Source organism: Emys orbicularis, chromosome 5, assembly GCF_028017835.1.
Source record: "Emys orbicularis isolate rEmyOrb1 chromosome 5, rEmyOrb1.hap1, whole genome shotgun sequence".
Classification (NCBI taxonomy): Eukaryota; Metazoa; Chordata; order Testudines; family Emydidae; genus Emys; species Emys orbicularis.
In genome coordinates, this window is record NC_088687.1 from 84,185,520 (window position 1) to 84,204,959 (window position 19,440).

A 19,440-nucleotide genomic window follows, 5' to 3' on the forward strand; every position below is an offset into this window, starting at 1 on the left:
ATAAGAAACCTAAAAGTAGGCAATTACCAGCCCACAGGAAACATTTCTTCCTAACTCCAGGCAGTTAGTGGTGAACACGAAATTATCTTAAAATAAAATTGCTACTGAATGCAGCTGTGGAAATTTTCATTACCTGTATAAACGTCTTTTTTTAATGCTACTAGGAATTTGACCTTCATGACATCTTGTGGCAATGAGTTCCATATGTTACTATTTTTACATAATGCATAATTATTTCCTTTTATCAGTTTTACATCTGTTGCCTTTTAATTTGATTGAATTTCCCCTGGTCCTTGTATCAGGAGAAAGGATAAGCAGGAGCATTCAATTTACCTTCTGAATACCACTCATTATTTGGTACACCTCTGTGACATTTCCTTTGGAAACTGAATAGTCCCAATGTTTTCAATCTTTTTTCTTATGGAAATTTCTCCAGGCCTCTAACTACTTTCACCATCCATCTTTGAACCCCTTCTATTTCTGCAATATCTTTTTTGAGATAGGATGACCAGAACTGAAACAGTACTGTAGGTGAGGAGAGATCACGGATTTATATAATAGCAAAATAATGTTTTCAAGAGTATTTTCTATCCTGTTCTTTTTATATCCTAGCATTTTGTTTGCTTTTGGTGACCATTGCTGAGCAGTGAGCAGAGCTTTTTATTCAGATGTCCGCAGTGAAGCCCACATTGTTAGATGAGTGGTGATAATCAATTTAGAGCCTCACAATATATACAAAAAGTTCAATATATACCTTGCAATGCGCATTACTTTGCATTTGCCATTGTTGAATTTTATCTGTTATCATGGTGCCCATTCACATTCACCCGCTGAAGTTCCCCAAAGTCTTCTCTAGTACAAATTAACCTACAGAATTTGGACATCTGAATATTTATCACCTCACTGTTCACCATCTTTTCTAAGTCACTAATAAATATTTTAAAGAGCAGTTTGCTTACCTATGTTAAAAGAGGCACTTTTTTGTTGTTTTAAATGCTCCTTGCTACAGTCATTACCTTATATTTAACTCTTCTATTTTGTTAACCCCTAAAACTGCATTTTGAGGAGCTATCATTGTAAGTAACTGGACAGAAACTGCTCCCTATCAAAAAACTTGTCTGCAAGACTTTTTGTGAAAAAAATCTTAGGTCTCACAAAATTGCTAATTTATGGCATAAAATACCATTGTATACAATAGGCCAAATCAGTCTCTCCTGTTTTTGACCTGGAGATGAAAAGAGCAAACACTCAACTGAAAAGGCCAGAAATCTGTTGGAGGGAAAGGAGTTGAACCTAAGCAGCAGTAACCTCTGCCCCACCTCTGAGCGCAGGGAGTTTATCTGACCTGAGATTTGGGATGGTTGGTTTGCATGGAGTGGAGATGCTCAAGGAAAAGCTGCTCGGTGTGGCATTATCCTCCCTCCAATCCCAATCTGCAAACTCACAGAGAGTAATTCTGATCTTGTTAACATTAATTCCCAAGGGTTGGTTATAGCTCTGTGCTTGCAAGACTCTGGGGAGGGCTTGAGCTTGATTTATGAAGAAGCCATTGGATCCATGCTACCAATGTCTCCCTGCTTGTGATGGGCCAGAAATGATCCTCCAACTGAGTTTGGATGGGTGGTGGTGAAAATCTATGGGAATTAATGCAAAAGTGTCAACATTAATCCTTATGGTTATGTCCTCACAGTTTGCCAGATAATGAAGGTGCATAGATGTCTCCAGGCCCAATTCCCTTGCTGACAGTCACATCCCCTCCAAATCTATGGAAATCCAATCATGCAGAATACATGTGGAGAGGCTTTCACGGGGCCAACGGAGCGGGGAGGGGATGGGAAGAGAAGCATGATATCATTAAGTTTCAGTTCTCCTCTCCCAAACATATTTTTGTGTACTTGAGCAGGTTTTGCCCTTCAATTCTCTGACCCTGTGTTTTGGGCAATATTAAATGAGTTGAGGAGGGATAAATCAGTTTTTTAAAATATAGTATTTCAAGTTATATTAGCTAACTCCACAAGCCATCCATTACACTGGGAATTATCCACGTTCACCCATGCATCTGGTCATTTTAGATACCATGCTGATTCACGTGGACTACATTTATTGCAATTAAATGGTGAGACAAGTTATTATATTTGAATGAATAATCAGGGAAAAGATAGTAAAAGAGAAAAGAAAAATCTGCAAGTAGTACTTGAGAGACTCTATAATCATTTTCAGTGTTGTAACAATCCATCAGACAGTGCACAATTAAAGCAGGCATCTATGATTCTCTGTGGAGTTTTTTTCATTTTGCCCTACATTCTATTTCACGTATGAAGCAACCCATAATTAAATAGTGCTTTGTGTTAAAATGTTTCCTAATTATCAGTGGGTAAAATCCATTAAAAGAAATCAGTTCTAGCTGGAATGTTACATCATTGCGAAAGGAAAAGAAATCTGGTCAGACTGTATTTTGTTATTTACACACAAAAGAAAGGCCTCTTTAGTATTCAGAATAATTTGATAGTTAACTGTGAAACAATTATTTTGGATACTGTGGTTAAAAAATATGCAGTCAAACTACATGTTAGTGACTTTTTTCTTGGTTAGAGCCATAGTAATGGTATTTAAATCTAGCGATGTCTAGTACAGTACCACTTTAATTTCTGCTTGTGGATACAATTGATACTGCACATATAATATTTATTACTGTATTTAGTAAAATAGCCTAAATTCACTTACCGCTTGATTTAAAAGTTCTGTTTCTTACTGACACAGAAAAATTGCATTTTGTGTTTGTGAATTCTTATTCCCAAATATTGGTATTTTATAGAAGCTGAAGAAACAGATCTCCAACAACATAGCTAATGCTCAAATTTGAGGACATACATGATTAGATTCTTACAGCTATCTTGTTTTTCCTCATCTTTGTAAAGATTCAAAGGCTTAGCAATAACATAGTATAGATACTATTTTGCTCCCAAACTAGCTGGAAAATTTGAAAACTGGATTAAAATCACAGCTGACAATTTGACTGAAAACTCTTCTGAGAGAGTTACAATTTGATCATTCACTTCCAAAGTCAAATTTTTCTGCCCTGGCACTTCAAAATGCCTGGGGCTATGCTGGTAGTTTGGTCGTATTGCAAGGGTCTGAGTGCCAGACTTTGGCTTACTCCCGTGCTTCCTGGTTTGGCAGGGGCTGAAATACTATCAAGGCAACAAGCTCAGATGCTGGGAGTAAGGAGAGCTTTTCAATGACTGCTTCCAGTTTGAGAGAGAGAAATGTTAAGGATGGATTTTGAAGACAGCTCCAGCCAGCCTTTCTTGGCAGGACAGCACTGAGCTTTGAGGACTGGGAGCGTAAAGGAAAACGGGAGGAGATCATCAGAGTTACATGCTGCAAAAAAAGTTGGTTTCTAAACTCTCATTTGAAAGCCTCTCTTTGTGCAGCACAGTGTCTCAATATGCAATAGTTATGTTATTTACAATGAGGTGCAGTGGCTGAGTGGTCAAGGTGCTTGATTACAATCCTGGAGATTCTGGGTTCAAACTCACACTGAAAGACTACCTCAGGTTCACCCAGCTACAAAATGGATACCTGATCCACAGGCTTAGAGAGATAAGGTGGGTGAGATAATATCTTTTATTGGACAACTTCTAACCGTAGGGTTAAGGAAGTCAAAGACGGATGGATGCAAGGCTAGTCACATAACTCCCTTGTGTACTGTTAGCTATGGAAACAGATACAGACATGCATTAAAACATGTCAGCGTGATGAGCCATCTGTGGCTTGGGGCAGACCTTTTTAATGTTCTCTACTACACTGGAACTCACGTTTTCTGCACTCTGCAGGCAGCTGTCTTTTTAATCTGTACAAGAAACTTGGAAACTTTCATTGTATTGCTGAGATGAGCTGAACTGAAACACTCAGGTCCCTCCAACAGAAGACTGAAGGGTGAGCTGGATATTTGGGTGCCCAATGACCCTTGAAAAACAGAGCAACTGCTACTCTCCTATTTTCCCTTGTTCACTGAAAACGCTGCTGTGGCACTTCTGTATGTTCCTGGATGGTGCTACATTTCTGAGGGATGGGATGGTGCAGCATGTTTGCTGACAACACCACCACCTTCAGTCTCTCACTGCTGGGATATGCTCAGATCTACACATCAGCCTCACTCTGTTTAAAGTGTATGCTCAGATCAGTACCTTGAGAACTGAATCTCATTTCCAGTGGGGTGTGAGGGAAGTGGCAACACACACACTCACTCTCTCTTACTTACATGGTATATTCCTAGCAGACCATAACTTTTAACTCACTCTGGTCATGAGACTCATTTACATAACAGTAATATTACAAGCTGCATAAGGTTTTGATGCAGCAGCACAGAGCTGAAAAGAAAGCAATCCCAAACTGGAAAAAACAAAAACCAAATGGCATACATGAGTTTCAGAGAAAATCTTAAGAGACTATCAGATCTGGAAGTTAAATACACTGTTGGCAGCTTGCCAGCCACATTAAATACACTTGGGGGATTTCTGTTATACTCTTATATAACTAATATCCACCCTACGAAATCAATCTGCTATTCTTAAAAAAGCACAATAAAACAATAACTTCCTACACAAAAGGCAGGGCTGTCTGCTTAGCAGGAATGGGAAGCTATAGCTTAGTTCTAATGCGAGTTACTCATTTTTTAAAAGCTTTCTATTGTATCATTTGTATATGCCGAAATCAAAGGAAAGGAAAGCAAGAAATGCTAGAGTTTCCTCCCCCCACCTTACTCAAAATATCCCAGTCTTACCACTTATTCTGAAATCTTTCCTATTGCTTTTCTCCATCAATTCCTGTTTTCCCCCTAATTTTTCAATCCAGTGAAGCAGCTCTTGGCAATTACACAACCCCATATGTCGGTGTTGGCAGGCAAAGTATACCCAACAGCTGCTACATCCTTGCACCTCACAAAGATTTCACCTGCAAGGGCTCTGCCGCTTTCATCCTGGCTCCCACTCTTCTTACTCTCTCCGTCTAGCACAACACCTCTCCTCCAGCCAGGAAGGCCAGTGAGCTGCTCCTTCGTAGACTCACTGCTACTGTCTGGACCAGCCAGAAGGGGCTGCCCTGACAGCAGCGTGGAAAGAATGCTTCAGCATAGTAAAAACAAACCCCTTCAGTCTGACATCCTGGGACTGCTCAAGCAGTGACTAGTGGCAAGTCATCAAAACTGGACTAATCACAACGAGAGGGTTTCCATGCTGCTCATTTAAACATCATGAAAAAGCATGGTCGGTCCATGATGCATTTCATTGGGATAGCAGTCAAACGGGTTATTATTGGAACAAGTATGTTAATTTCAATACAGTAGCCATGGGAAAAAAATAGGCACCTGAGGTTTATTTGCTAATGGGAAAAATTAGCAAACTTTGCAGGTTTAGAAAGACAAGACAGACAGTAAATGAAATTACAGCATAACACCACAAAGGGCAGGGAAAATAATAGAAACAAGAACAAAAACTGCAGTTCTGACTATTTATAATTAAAACTAGAACTATGGGGTTGCCCAGTTATGCTTCCTGCAACACACAGTATTATATTCATGAGCCCTCTGATTACACATGCTCTATTCCACATTATATAAGACTAGAAGAATGTGAAAAACCCATTACCAACAATCAATTCATTGTCTGAGTTCTCTCTCTGTTACTCTCTCTCTCTTACACACACACAAACACACACTCCCTGGCATTTCCTACCGTTCTAATTGCTGTTGGGATTCCAGATTCATCTACCGGGCCAATCCCTGCATAATGTGGTGCTCTAATGACTGTGACTTTCTTCTCTTCCTCTGAAGATCTACAGATTGGTATTGTACTGGGAGTGGTGCTGCTGCCAACAGACTGACCATACTGTGAGTATGTCTCTGTGGAGTCTGTAAAGATAATGCGACAGAATGTTGTATAACGATAGAATAATCATACTTAGCACTTATAGCACACTTTACATTTCCAAAGTGCTGTACAAACATTAAAGGAAATTTGATAATCACATCCATACAGAATACCTGATAAGACTACACGTTAGCCTGAGCAGCTGGGTTTAGTAGGATTTCCACTGCAAAACCTTCTACTCAAGGAGTTACACATATGTGGATTATTTTATTAACCTCTGTGCTGAGCTCAAAATCTCTCAGGTTAAGAGAGATTAAAAAAAAGAAAAGAAAAAGTACAACATTTGAAAACAAAATTTGCTTTTCTGCTTTTAAGGTCTGGCTGAGGGAAGAGAGACAAACACATAGACAAACAAAAGTCTTAGCGAAGCTAGTGGAATAGACACTTTTTTTCTGTAATCTAGACTTGCCACTTTGCCATCCATACTATGAACAAGTGCTCTGCGGTAATGTGAACTCTTCTGCTCCCAGAAGCATGGAAGAGTTGAAAACAATTTCTATTCTACATGTGTAGTAATGAATTTGCTCAAACATTCCACAGAGATTTTCAGTACATATGTTGGATCCTGCTTTTATGCTGTGAGTTACCCAGGAAACTCCCTTTAATGTTACCAGCTTTGGAACTCGGATGAATTATGAGGTCTATTATGTTTTTTACAGATACTTTTCATCCTTAGATTTATATTAATACCTTTATTTAAATAGCTTTATATGATCAATATGCCATGTGCACATCAATAACTCTGCCTCTCCCCGTAGCAGGCATGCCAATGAGCAACCTACATTCATTGAGGTGAAAACTGCAGGCTACTACCAGTTTTTGGTGCGGAGGATAATTTTGCAACTCCCTCCCCAACTCTTCTTTTAATTATTGAAATTAATACTAGCTACTACTACCTACCTCTAAAATTCACAGCAAGTCATTAACAAAAAGACACAATGTTAAGATGCTGGGACATGTCATATGAAGCCTTGTACTGTCATAAGGTGATGTGCTTAGATGTAATCTTGCATACAGAAGAAACATAATAAGATTCTCTAGTCATTCAGGCAACAGATTTCCGTGGCTAATTAGTGGGCAGTTATGACTATCTAAGCATGGTTTGCAACAGCAGGTACTGTACTATACATGTTTCTGCTGCAAGATGGCTGAAATTAGGCATAAAGCTAGATTTCTGGCACTGCTGGTGGAGACTTTGATTTCCCTCCAATGCAATAGGTGTTACAGTCTTTAATGTTTAACTAGAAGAATTGTGATATAACGCAACAAAGAAGACTGTGATGATTTGCAGTTCTCAGTGTAATGTGAATATTTTCTCTCCCTATTTATTGGAAAGAATTTGGATTTAACACAACCTTTTCAGTTATTTAGTCTGAAAGCCTGTAAATAATCCAGCACTACACATACCTGGTGAGATGCATCTGTGTGTGTCAAATGTCTGAATATCTGGGCTTTTTTTCAAATATACATGATAAATTTAGAAAACTTTTGAAATCCGATCTTACGCTCCTTGCAGGGCCCAATCTGCTGGCATCAAAGGGTTTTTGAGTGTACAAGGAATGTGAGATCTGGCCATTGTTTTGTAAGTCTCAGAAACTCAGAACCACCCTGAGATAATGCTCTTAAATATCATGTTCAAAAAGGACCGGCTAGGGACAATTTCTGAAGCATAGTTAATAAAGACTCAGATCTCTAAATCAGAGATCAGGTGTTTTTAAGTGAACCTGTATTTTTGCCTGTGCAGATACACGTGCTCAATTTTTGCTCTTATCACTTGTACACAGATAATATACCATTTATACAATTCATAGATTTTAAGGTGAGAAGGGACAATTTTGGTAATCTAATCTGACCTCCTGTGTAACACAGGAGCAAACTCATTATGCATATTCAAATGTTTTTGTGCATATAGATTCTGAATATGCAAATGTTGATGAGAAAACTGGAAAACCCACGTGATTGCACATACAAAGATTAATGGAGACACATTATGTTTGGTCTTATATGTGCTTTTTTGAAAACAGAAATCATTTTAGACTATATTCCATGGGGCAGAGATCTTGTCCTTATATGTTTGTAAAGTGCAATCTATTCTTATAAAAAGAACAGGAGTACTTGTGGCACCTTAGAGACTAACAAATTTATTTGAGCCTAAGCTTTCATGGGCTACATCCCACTTCTTCGGATGTATTTCTTATGCTATTCTTATGACCCTCTAAAGAATACATATGAAGTTTTATTTGGCAACGCTTTAAGCTTTTAAAATCTCAGGACCTCACAACCTGTGAGGAGATGACTTCCACTGAAGATAGTGCAAATTGAGGGACCAGTAACTCAGCACCATGCAAAACTGGACCCTAATGCCTTAATGAGGATAAGGGACTCCTAAGAGGATTTTGATCCACATTCAGGAATATCTGAAAGTCATGCAGTTTTAATATATGATTTCACTCTCAATCTAACTAGTGGAATGATTGCAAGAGGCCATTCACATATGTATAAGAATCTTGCTTTAAAGTAATAAGACTGTAGTAAATCCAGTTTAGGAATGTTATTGTGTCTAACAATAAATTGTGTTGTTGCTTGTAATTTTCCCAAAGTACGTGAATAGATAATACCTTTATTTATGTGGAATGCTCCGTAACTGTTTGTAGTCCTTGCCCCACAAATCAGAACATGTTGCATGATGTATAAAGTAAACATTATGTGAAAGGCTTACCCATCTTCCTGCCATGCTGCATGATAATGTTTGAATTGAGTGAAGCTGGTGGAGAGTAAGCTGAAGAAGGGGAAAAAGGCCTTTGAAAGTGACTCATTGGACTGGCAGCAGTGCCAGAGTTCCCATTCACTGTTATCTGGGCCTGAGAGAAACAAAACAATATCCCATTAAAGTACACACAAAGTTTTCTGAATACCTTCGCAAATAAAGGGTGATGTAAGACCATCAACCACATGACAATACCCAGTTGTCAGGTACTTAGCCGCAACAGGGATCAGTATTCACTGAAATACAAAACACATCATAGGAGGAGTGCAATGTGCTCCGTATGAATCTCTGCCTCCCCCTTTGTCCTTATAAAGGTCTTGTATGAAGAATGCTGGAGTCATGGGAAGGGGACAGAAGGACCATGATCAAGGCAGCAGGATGAGCTGCATAAAAAAATATCTGCATGGATCTGACATCAGTATAAAATGAAGGTGGCAGTGAAACTTACTCTCATCATATAACAAAGGCTGCCTTAGGCCTTGGCTACACTCAGGACTTCCCAGCACTGCTGCGGCAGCGCTGTGAAGCTCGAGTGTAGTCGCGCTGTAAGTACTCCACCTCTCCGAGGGGAATAGCTTGCAGCGCTGCGAGCGAGCGTGCAGCGCTGCAGGCTCTGATTACACTCGCGCTTTACAGCGCTGTACTCACTGCGCTCGGGGGGGGGGCGTTTTCACACCCCTGAGTGCAGCAAGTTGCAGCGCTGTACAGCGCCAGTGTAGCCAAAGCCTTAGATCACTCACTTTAAAGGGACACCTCGTTCCACATACTTAGCTCCGGTTGACATTAATGGAACTGTGTGTGCAGATTGAAGGGGAAAGGACATAGTGAGATGAAACTTCTTTGAAAGGTGGCAACCAGGACATGGGCAACTGTGAGATGCTTGAGTGTAATGCATATTATAGCAAAAAAAGGTGCATCAATGCATCTTGTAAACAAAAACTGAGAAAGCAGTACAATAAGGGAGTCTGTTGACATCACAAACCACTTGAGCTTTGCTCTCAGAGGGTTTCTCTAAGGCAACGTGTCCTATCCCCCCACCACCACATGGCTTTAGATCTCCAGAGCTGGCCTGCCACACCACAGTTGGAGAGTTCTACAAAGATCATAGAGTGGAGAATCTGAGAAGATAAATCCATTTTTAATATCCAATCATTAATTTAATTTTAAAAAGATGGCAAGGCTGCAATTTTCTATGTCTCTTTTTCGATGCAATTATTTTTAAAACTCTAAACAAAATTATGAGCATCGAAAACCTCCTTCGTCTAGTTTTGTATAATAAAAGAGAACAATTGAAGAATGGATTCATGTTATACTTCTGTTGAAAGCTCTAGTTGTGAAATGTGAAGGCAAGGGTGTGAAGCAGAAAAGCAAGGAACAAGAAGCCTCAGTTTTAAAAAGAATGTACATTATTGCTAGACTCTTTATAAATGAAATGTGGTTCACTCTCTCCTGTGCTATATAGAAGTGATAGGCTTCACTCCTGTAGTTTAAGAAATGGGTATTTTGGGGATGAGGTATTTTAGGCTTGTTTTTACATCTCACACATACCTCCTACTACCTCAATAGGAATTGCAGTTGTGTAAGAAAAAGAAGATCTAGCTCCTAAGTATATGTCATCAGAACTCCTGAATGCATTCAGAGCATTACATTTTATGGATATCTTTTAGAGGTGAATTGAGTAGGTAGTTGAACTTAAGGTAGTGCCAATGTGTCCATTAGAGCTTGCCTGCTCAGATCTGTTCCTTTAGAAATGCAGGAACAAACATTTAAACAGATTTTTTTTTAAAGATGCATTTATTTATTGTAAATATGTTTGCTTCTAAATTCTTTAAAAATAATTACAATGAAATAACGCAAATAAAGGTCTGATTTTCAAAATATTAAAATCCTAGTGCACGTGTGTGCATGCTTAATTTGAACTCACAACTGTCACATTTATTCACACATGTCAGGTGTTTACACATGCAACTGTCCAGTAGGGTGTCTTCCCCTTTATTGTTAGTTGTCAGGCCCCAACTGGCTGAGATGACTATTACACATTCTAGTATCACATGCATGGCATTGTGTTTTAAAAATAACCTGAATATAGTCACTGGGATATAGGCCTTTATCACTTTACGGAAATGCTATCTATCAAAAATGTCCACAGACCCAGCAAGTTGTAGCCCAACTCCTGACAGGACACCTGAACAATATTATTTCACATTGCTGCTTCATGCCATTCACTGACTCTTGATAGGACTTCACATTCAGGCTAAGATCCTACACCTGAGCTACTGAAGAACTGTCTCACTCGATATAATCCTCCAAAAATACTTCTAGCCATAGGAACACAAGAGCTGGATGAGCCCAGGGAGACTATTTCAGGAGCTAGGGAAATGTTGTTTTCAGCTGAGGCCCATTGGATGTGAGGCACCTTCTTTGTTCCTAAAACCAAAGTGAGCCCAATCTCTCCTCTTATAGAGCTAAATGCAACTATGTCTTTGAGAAGACCTGCTCCCAACAGAGGGTATGCACACATACACATGCCTACAAACACGTACACCATACACACTTCATAAGATTTTCTTCCTCTGGTTGGAGGAACAGAATTAACAGATCATTTGTGGACTGGAAAAAATTATTCCTTTACATTTCTCTATTAGACACTTAGGTTCTACAGTGATGGGCACTTTACAAATGCCTGTGACAGACAGTGAGATAAGACAGATTGGACAGATGCCTCAATACTATTTGGTACTCAGATATTACGATGATAGGGGCCTTACCTAGCCAGACAGACATCAGGAATGACTGTACATGACAGACATAAAAATGTGACATTCTTGTTCCATTGTTATCAAGGAAGGTGGTTGTCTTGCTGACATGAAACATCAAATCAGCAAGGCTCCTGGTGTTGTAGAAGCTCTCTGGAAGCCTCTGTGGCATCAATACCACATATCAACTTGGATAAGATGTGTATCTATCAAACAGCACTGGCTTCTGTTCTTTTGTATGGCTCTGAAACCTAGGCCACTGCAGAGATGCAAATGGGCCAGCTGGACATTTTCAACATGAAACAGCAATGATGTATTGAAGACATATGGTGGTTTCATCACATTATGAATGAGGATGTCAGGCTTTGGACCAACCAGCTTCCAATGTCTTCCTGAGTGACTCAATGCCAGCTCAGGTAGCTTGGGCATCTGTTCCATATGTTGGAGTTCATACCAGCCCACCAGCTTTATGCATTTGATCCAGCAAAAGCTGGATGGAGAGGACATGGCATATGCTGGAGGGATGGCATGGCTTCCATCCTTGCCTGCCTCAGCCTTAATATAGAGCGGGCTGCAACACTGGCAGGAGACCAGGCTTACTGGAAACAGGTGATCTGAAGTATACACTCCAAGAGCAGGTGAATGAATGAATAAATTATTGTTCTTTAGTGGTAGAAATCTTACAGGATATTAATATTTGCTTATATCCCTCAGCTAGAACTACTTGTTAGTGATTAACAGAATTTTCCTTTGAGCAAATACAATGTGAACACTACCATTGCTATTGGGCTTCAGCATCTGATGTATCTTATACCCATGAGAGGGCTTGTTTTTTAAAAGCTAGCTCTGAGAAGTTGCTAGTCAACAGTGCCCTGCCCTCAGAATCACTGAGTAACCAATGATGGTTTTTCTGATATGATGCTTGTATTTTAGGGCCCAGTCCTGAGTGGTGGTGTGTGCCTTCATCTCTCATTTAAATCAAAATTTGTGTATGCTGTCTGGTAAATTTTAGATTTTGTTCTCATATGTATTTTTTTTTTAGAAGGGTGAAAAAGGCAGAGAAAACAACCAATTTGTCACCAAAATACAGAGGTAGCTGGGGCCTGCTAGAATCCCATAATCCAAATTTATCTCAAAATTATCCCTTTTCTCACTCTCGCCCAGTTCACTCTTTGCTCCATTACACTACACTTGGGCTCTCCTTGTGGAAGAGCTTTCTACTTCTGTTGACTGGGAGCCAAACTACCTAGGTGCAGAAACCTCCCAATCAGGTGACAGGCAGAAGGCTGATCTTCTCTTCACCCTCCCCACCCCCCCCGAGCTAGGCACCTGCATTAACTCTTACGTTCAGTAGGAGCAGCTGCCTTCAATTCCCACTCAGAACAGCTGAGATGGAGCCAGGTGGGACAGGAGCTACCTGCTGATTCTTAGAGGCAGCCAGCAAAAGGAGAGAAGACTTGATTACAGGGGTCTGAGCAGCTGAAGAGGTGGTGTGCAGCAGTGCTACAGCCAACCCCAGCATCCAAGACATTGGCTAGGACTGAAAATACTCAGGATCAATTCCCCAAACCTGGGATAGTCTTAGCTAAACTGGGTTTTTAGCAGCTACGGTAAGATATAACAACTCTCACATGTCACTTATGATTTCTTGTGTTTTCATATTTTAAAACTACACAAACAAAAAAGATTCTGTGAAAAGAACTTTAAAGAGAAATCTTTATAATAGGATTAAACTTGAGAGCAAATTTGCAAAGCCGTTTACTTTGCCAGTTATGCTCTGTATTTTTTACTACAATTCCAAATACATGCACTTGAATAAGAGCTTTGCTTTACAACTCGTCTCTTGCCTCAGGTTTTCACAAAGACCTAAATCAGTGGCTAAGGCAATAGTTCTAATTTAGCATTGTGTTTGCTGCAAGTTTATGTAGTTAGAGAAGACAGACTGTAGGTGAGAAATGGTCCATATTTAAATAAAATTATCTTTGAAAATGATTAACAAAATAGGCAAAGAATAGTTATTAATAAAGCAAGAAATTCTCTATTTATAAATATATGGTCATCATTAAATAGCCAGTCATGTCAATAGGAACTACTCTCTGGTGTCTGAGGTACTATAGTTTTTCACTGTACACCTCTACCCTGATATAACGCTGTCCTCGGGAGCCAAAAAAAATCTTACCGTGTTATAGGTGAAACCGCGTTATATCGAACTTGCTTTGATCTGCCGGAGTGTGCAGCCCCGCCCCCCCGGAGCACTGCTTTACCGCGTTATATCCGAATTCGTGTTATATCGGGTCGCGTTATTTCGGGGTAGAGGTGTACTTTGACTCGCAAATAACTGTGTGGTATCTGCTGGCTAATATGGACTTTATAACATTGACCACTTTAGATTTACTGAGTGGAGGAACAGGTTCAAGTAAGATATACAGTGGTCACTATTAATGTCTGCTTTGCCAACAGTAGCTATACAGTGGTGTTTGAGATACCACAGCTTTTCACTACATGTAGAATAGGAAATAACTGTGCTTTCTCAGAGACCATTTTGTGGTAATGTTGAGTAAATGCTGAACATACTGAGACTGGACACAGCAGCTGCCAGAGAGCTACAAAACTTCTTGTAAACTGTTGGATGGTGTAAGACCATCCAGTCCCTACTGTTCCTCCAGTGATCATCTCCTCCATGAAAGCAAAGCAGTCACCCTTGAGCAGGTTAGTGTCCCCACCTCGGAGGATGGAGTCATTGCCAGAACACCCATGCCTGCCGCCAATCTTCCAATCAACTTCCCAGCTCCTGGAAACATTTGCAGTCATCTAACCCTCTTCAATAGGTGGAGAAAAGGGGAGGAGGAAAGGCTGGTAACAGAAGCAGTGGCTCCTTGTCATCTCAGTAGTGGCTCCTTGCAGCAGCCCGCTCTCCATGTGGGGCTCCCAGACTGGTTCTTCTTTATGTCCTTCAGAGGGAGGCTCCTTCTTCCCCTTTCCCCATTAGGGATGAGTAATTTTTGTTGGCAGTTAAAGGGACAGATGGCACTGAAAAGATGTCTATCCATCTGGCCTCATGCTAACAAGGATGACTTTGGCTAAGGGTGGAAGTGGCTGCCAGATCACAGATCTCCATGAGGGGAGATTGGCCAAAAAAGAAGAGGTGGTAGGGCTAGCAAAAAAACAGATCATGATCTTTTTAACATACCAAAAATATTGTTCAAAAAGAACAAATAGTTGTTTGCACACAGATAATGTAGGCACCTGACATTCTCCTGAGTTGGTTGGTTAAAGCCTGTGTCGATGCTGTTTTATCTGTGTATTGTCTAATCTTTGCTTACAACTAGGAGGCAGTACACAGATTTGTAGTTCCAATGCCTTGAATTTTTTTTGTTTCATGGGTGGGAATTACTGGTTTTACTTGACATGCCCATAATTTTGTCACATAATATAAAAAGCATTCAGCACAGTGAACCCCTACTCTTCAAAGTAATTATTTGCAACTTTGGAGTAAAACCGTTCTTAAAAAGACATATTTTAGTTTTAAAGTTACATTTATAGTAAGTTAAAATTTGCTGTTATTACTACATGTAAATGATAAAACACAAAATCTTTGGTCAAAGTTATAAATATGGCAACGTTATGATGCAGTAGAGCTCTGGTCTCAGCTTATCATCATGTCATCAGAGAACCCCCACAAAGAATATTTATAGTTTTGTAATTCAGTGATCTGTTATTTAATTGAAATATGGGACCAATTCTGACTCACCTTAATCATACATGCAGTTCCCTTGAAGTAAACCAGAAGTACTCACATGGGTAAAGTGAGCAGAATTTGACCCATATTCTATACCTTTTAATCTATACATATATAAATATACATATACTATACATTATATATAAACACATATGTATTTAGACTTGGTTATTTTCCTTGAGTTACCCAGAGAAAGTGCAGCCCTGAAAAAATAACAGAATGCCTAGGATCCAAATCTAAGATTATTTATACAGTTCATTCCTGTAAAACAACTGTGCTTAAGAAAGGGAACTGTTAGTTAGAGGAGATAAAACAGAAACAGCTTCATGCAGTCAGTGGTCATGGCTAGCGGAAAACAAGGTTGTGTTAAGTATTCTTATCAACCCCATTAATATGAATCTATGAGGTATATTAGTGCGTGACATATGTACCTCAATGATAGCCGAAAGCTGGTTTTCAGCCTCTCTCAAAATTCAACCTATGCATTCTTTTTGTACGGCAACTAATTAAATATTTTAAAGTAGATCAGCTTAAATTCCTCAGTCTGCTTTTCTTTAACATATTTGGACTGAGTGATAAGAGTGAAACTGGCCATTAGTCGTAAACAAACTGTTCACTATATCTTAGTTGAAATTAGAGTTGCACAACACATTGCACAATTTTGAGTAGCTTTACGGAATCTGTTATTATTGTAGTAAAACGTATTACCAGACTGTGCAGAACCTGAACAAACAACTGACACCATGCTCATTTGAGAAATGGGATAACAGACAAGAATTAGTTCTTTTCCCCTTTGGCAACCTGTTTGAACAAACTGGAGGAAAAAGGAAGGATAATTACATGAGAAGTGGCAGCAGTGGTGGTTAAGGCGGTGCCATCTGACACAGCAGACATCTGGCTCAAGGTTGGGGAAGGTGTTTCAGAACAGTCAGTAGTATCATAGTTACAAGTCTGCAGCTCATCTAGAATGGCTGTGGAGGACTCACTCACTGTGCGAGAGGAGTACTCACTCATGGCAGAGTCTGTGATTACAGAGGCTGTTTCGTTCCTGTGGATAGTATTTTCAGGAGCTAGGAAAGGGTATTTATATGAAAAATGTGAGAGGGCCAGGGTTTTATACAAGCGTGAAGGCAAAAAATCATCAAGCGTTGGCAAAATAAATGATGCTAGGTGGGTGCCACTGTCTGGTGAGAAAGAGGTTCTGTTAACTGGTACCACGGAAGGAGGAGGCAGTGAAGAAACTTCTGTTGCTGTTTGTCTGTGTGTCTGTGAAGCATTTACCTCCATCACATTGGCAGTTATTTTCTGGTTTCCAAGCTGAGTTATGAGAAAAAAAATAAGAAAAGAAAACATATTACCAAATTAATAAAAACTTTCCCTTTGCCTTTTGCTGTGTGTAGGCAAGCTGCAAAACACATGCTTTTAGCTGTCCTAGGAAGTTCACATTCACATGGATTATGAAATAAATCAACCATAGTCTATATTAAAGAAGGAAAACACGAAGGAAATGAACCTGTCAAGTATTATTGGAAGCAAAGCCAGTAACCAGAGTGTACTAGGATGAATATTCGTAATGTGTTCCATGTTTTGAGTTGAGATTTGAATAGGGTCACACTTATATACATTGGAGAGTGTCGCTGTTAATTCATCAGCTTCTTTTATTATCACAAAATACATCTTTCCTACTCTGCAAATAATAAAGGTTTCCATCAGATCTTTTTGAAACAGGATATAATATGGATTAAAAGTGGATAGAATTAATTCAAACACTAATATCAAACATTCACATTAGTTGTGAGAAACGGATTGTGGAGTTTTTGCTTCTTGGAACCCATTACTTTTTTTTTCCCCACTGCCTCACTGACAAAAATAAATTTTGATAGTCCTTGAATATCAACCCTGGAGGCACCCTGTAAACCTACTGGAGCACCACATGTATAAAGGAAAAGAGCCCAGTTGTTAGGATTATCTGGTTTAAATGTGAGATGAAGCAGGAGGGATGGTGAAAGAGAGTTGGATAGGGAAAGGTTTAATATCAAAACAAATATATTGCTTGGTTGGCTTCAAAATTATAATGGTGGTGTTCTTAAGAAAACAAGGGAATATCTTTAAATGACAGTGCTTCTGAAAATTTGCCACACACTTGATGAGCTTTGTTTTCTGACAATTGGTAACAGAAACAACATATTGGGCTTGAACTAATCCAGAAACTCACTTTTTGTACCAGTTTCTCCCCTCTCAATTAAAGGTGCATGAAAATCATACTGGCAACAACCCCTTGTTAAGCAGGCATACAATACCTCTCCAGGCTGTCTGCCAACCACACGTTTTCTATAAATTGGTGACATATTATATGTCAAACTGAAACATTTTAAAAAAAATGCTGCTTTTTTCAGCACTAATGATTTCATTTCTCAGAGGGCTAAGGAGCTGCTGAATCACTCTAGAGAAGAGATGCTAAGGATATCCAAACGATATAAATTTTAGGACAATATTATACCATAAACTGATTACCATTAAAAAAGAATCAACAGTTACCACACTGTTGTCAGAGATACCACAGTTATTTCCTATTTACAGGAATCTGTAACTCTCATCTTTTGAAAATGTTTTAATCAGGCAGATTTTCCTGAGCATTTGAAATGGCCTTTTAATCCAGTCTGAAAATATCATTTAAAGCCTTTATAGCATACTTGGTACAAAACCCAGATTGTGCTGCTTATGAGAGTTCATTAAATGTCCAGTTTTAAAAGAGGAAGTTACTCACTTTGTACAGTAACAATAGTTCTTCAAGAGATGTGTCCCTATGGGTGCTCCACTGTAGATATATCTGTGCCCCTGCGCCTCTCACTGGAGAATTTTGGTAGCAGTGTCCGTTCGGCCCGCACACGCACCCTCCCTCCTTCGTGGTCTGCCCTGAGGCTAACTAGTGCTATGCGGGCAAACCGCCCTCAGTTCCTTCTCCACCGCAGAGTGCCTTGTCAAGAACTCCGAAGTAGAGGGGAGGAGGACGGTTTGTGGAGCACCCATAGAGACACACATCTCGAAGAACCATCATTACTGCACAAAGTGAGTAACTTCTCCTTTGAGTAGTAGTATCCCTTTGGTTGCTTTACTGTTGGTCACTCCACAGCAGTAGCCTTCCTGGAGGGCTGGGGCTTCGGAGTGGAGTCTGTTATTGACAATAGTATTGTGGAGCAGAAATTGGCATCAGAGGCAGAGTCTCAAGTAATTGCATAGTGTTCTGCGAAAGTTTGGACAGTGGCCCAAGTTGCTGCCCTGCAGATTTCTGAGATGGGGACATCGTTAACAAATATGACTGGAGGTAGAAATGGATCTCAGAGTGCATGCAGATTACTGATGGGGGCAGTAGGTTACGCTCATGGTAACTGTGATTAATGCAACTGGAGACTCATTTGGAGAGTCTTTGAGCTAATATTGTGGAGCCTTTGGATTTTTCTGAGAACTAAAGGAAGAGTTTTGGGGACTTGCTAAAGTCCTTAGTCCTGTCCAAATAGAATGCTAGGGTTCTCCTAACATCAAGCATGTGAAGAATTGCCTCCCTGTTGTCCCAATGTGGTTTTGGGAAAAAGGTAGGGAGGTGAATGAGTTGGTTCATATGGAAGGACAAGGTTATCTTGGGGAGGAATTTTGGTTTTGGTCTCAGGGTGACTTTGTCTTTAAAAAAAGGCCATGAACAGTGGGTGTGCCATCAGTGCCGCTATTTCTCCTATTAATAGAATCACAGAATCATAGGACTAGAGGAGACCTCAAGAGGTCATCTAGTCCAGTCCCTTGATCTCCTGGCAGGATTAAGTATTATCTAGACCACCTCTGACAGGTGTTTGTCTAACCTGCTCTTAAAAATCTCCAATGATGGAGCTTCCACAACCTACCTAGACAATTTGTTCCAGTGTTTAACCACCCTGACAGTTAGGAATTTTTTCCTAATGTCCAACCTAAACCACCTTTGCTGCAATTTAAGCCCATTGCTTCTTGTCTATTCATCATACAGAGGTAATAGCCATTAGAAATGCTGTCTTCATGGACAGGTGTGGAAGGGAGCAAGTGACCATAGGTTCAGAGGATGGTCTAGTTAAGGTTCTTAGAACCAGACTGAGGTCCCACGTTGGAGTGGGTGGTCTAATGTGTGGGAAGAGGTTTAACATTCTCTTAATGAATCTGTTGTTGGATGGGCAAATATTGAGCATCTGTCCACCTGATAGTGGAAGGCTGTTAAGGCTGCTA

At 39.8% G+C, this 19,440-nt stretch overlaps 1 protein-coding gene across 7 annotated transcripts in view; it reads right to left on the reverse strand.

Moving 5' to 3' along the window:
• Positions 1 to 19,440, reverse strand: part of SORBS2 (sorbin and SH3 domain containing 2) — a 119,458-nt gene that overhangs the window by 70,828 nt on the left and 29,190 nt on the right. For 4 of the 7 annotated variants that reach the window (XM_065404610.1, XM_065404611.1, XM_065404607.1 and 1 more), the window contains 2 exons: positions 8,650 to 8,791; positions 5,736 to 5,911 (listed from right to left, as the gene is read on the reverse strand). In XM_065404610.1, coding sequence (XP_065260682.1) covers positions 5,736 to 5,911; positions 8,650 to 8,791 — 318 coding nt within the window. Of the gene's footprint in view, positions 1 to 4,956; positions 4,981 to 5,735; positions 5,912 to 8,649; positions 8,792 to 19,440 lie in introns of those variants that run through there. The other 3 variants (XM_065404609.1, XM_065404612.1, XM_065404608.1) reach the window with 1 other exon arrangement.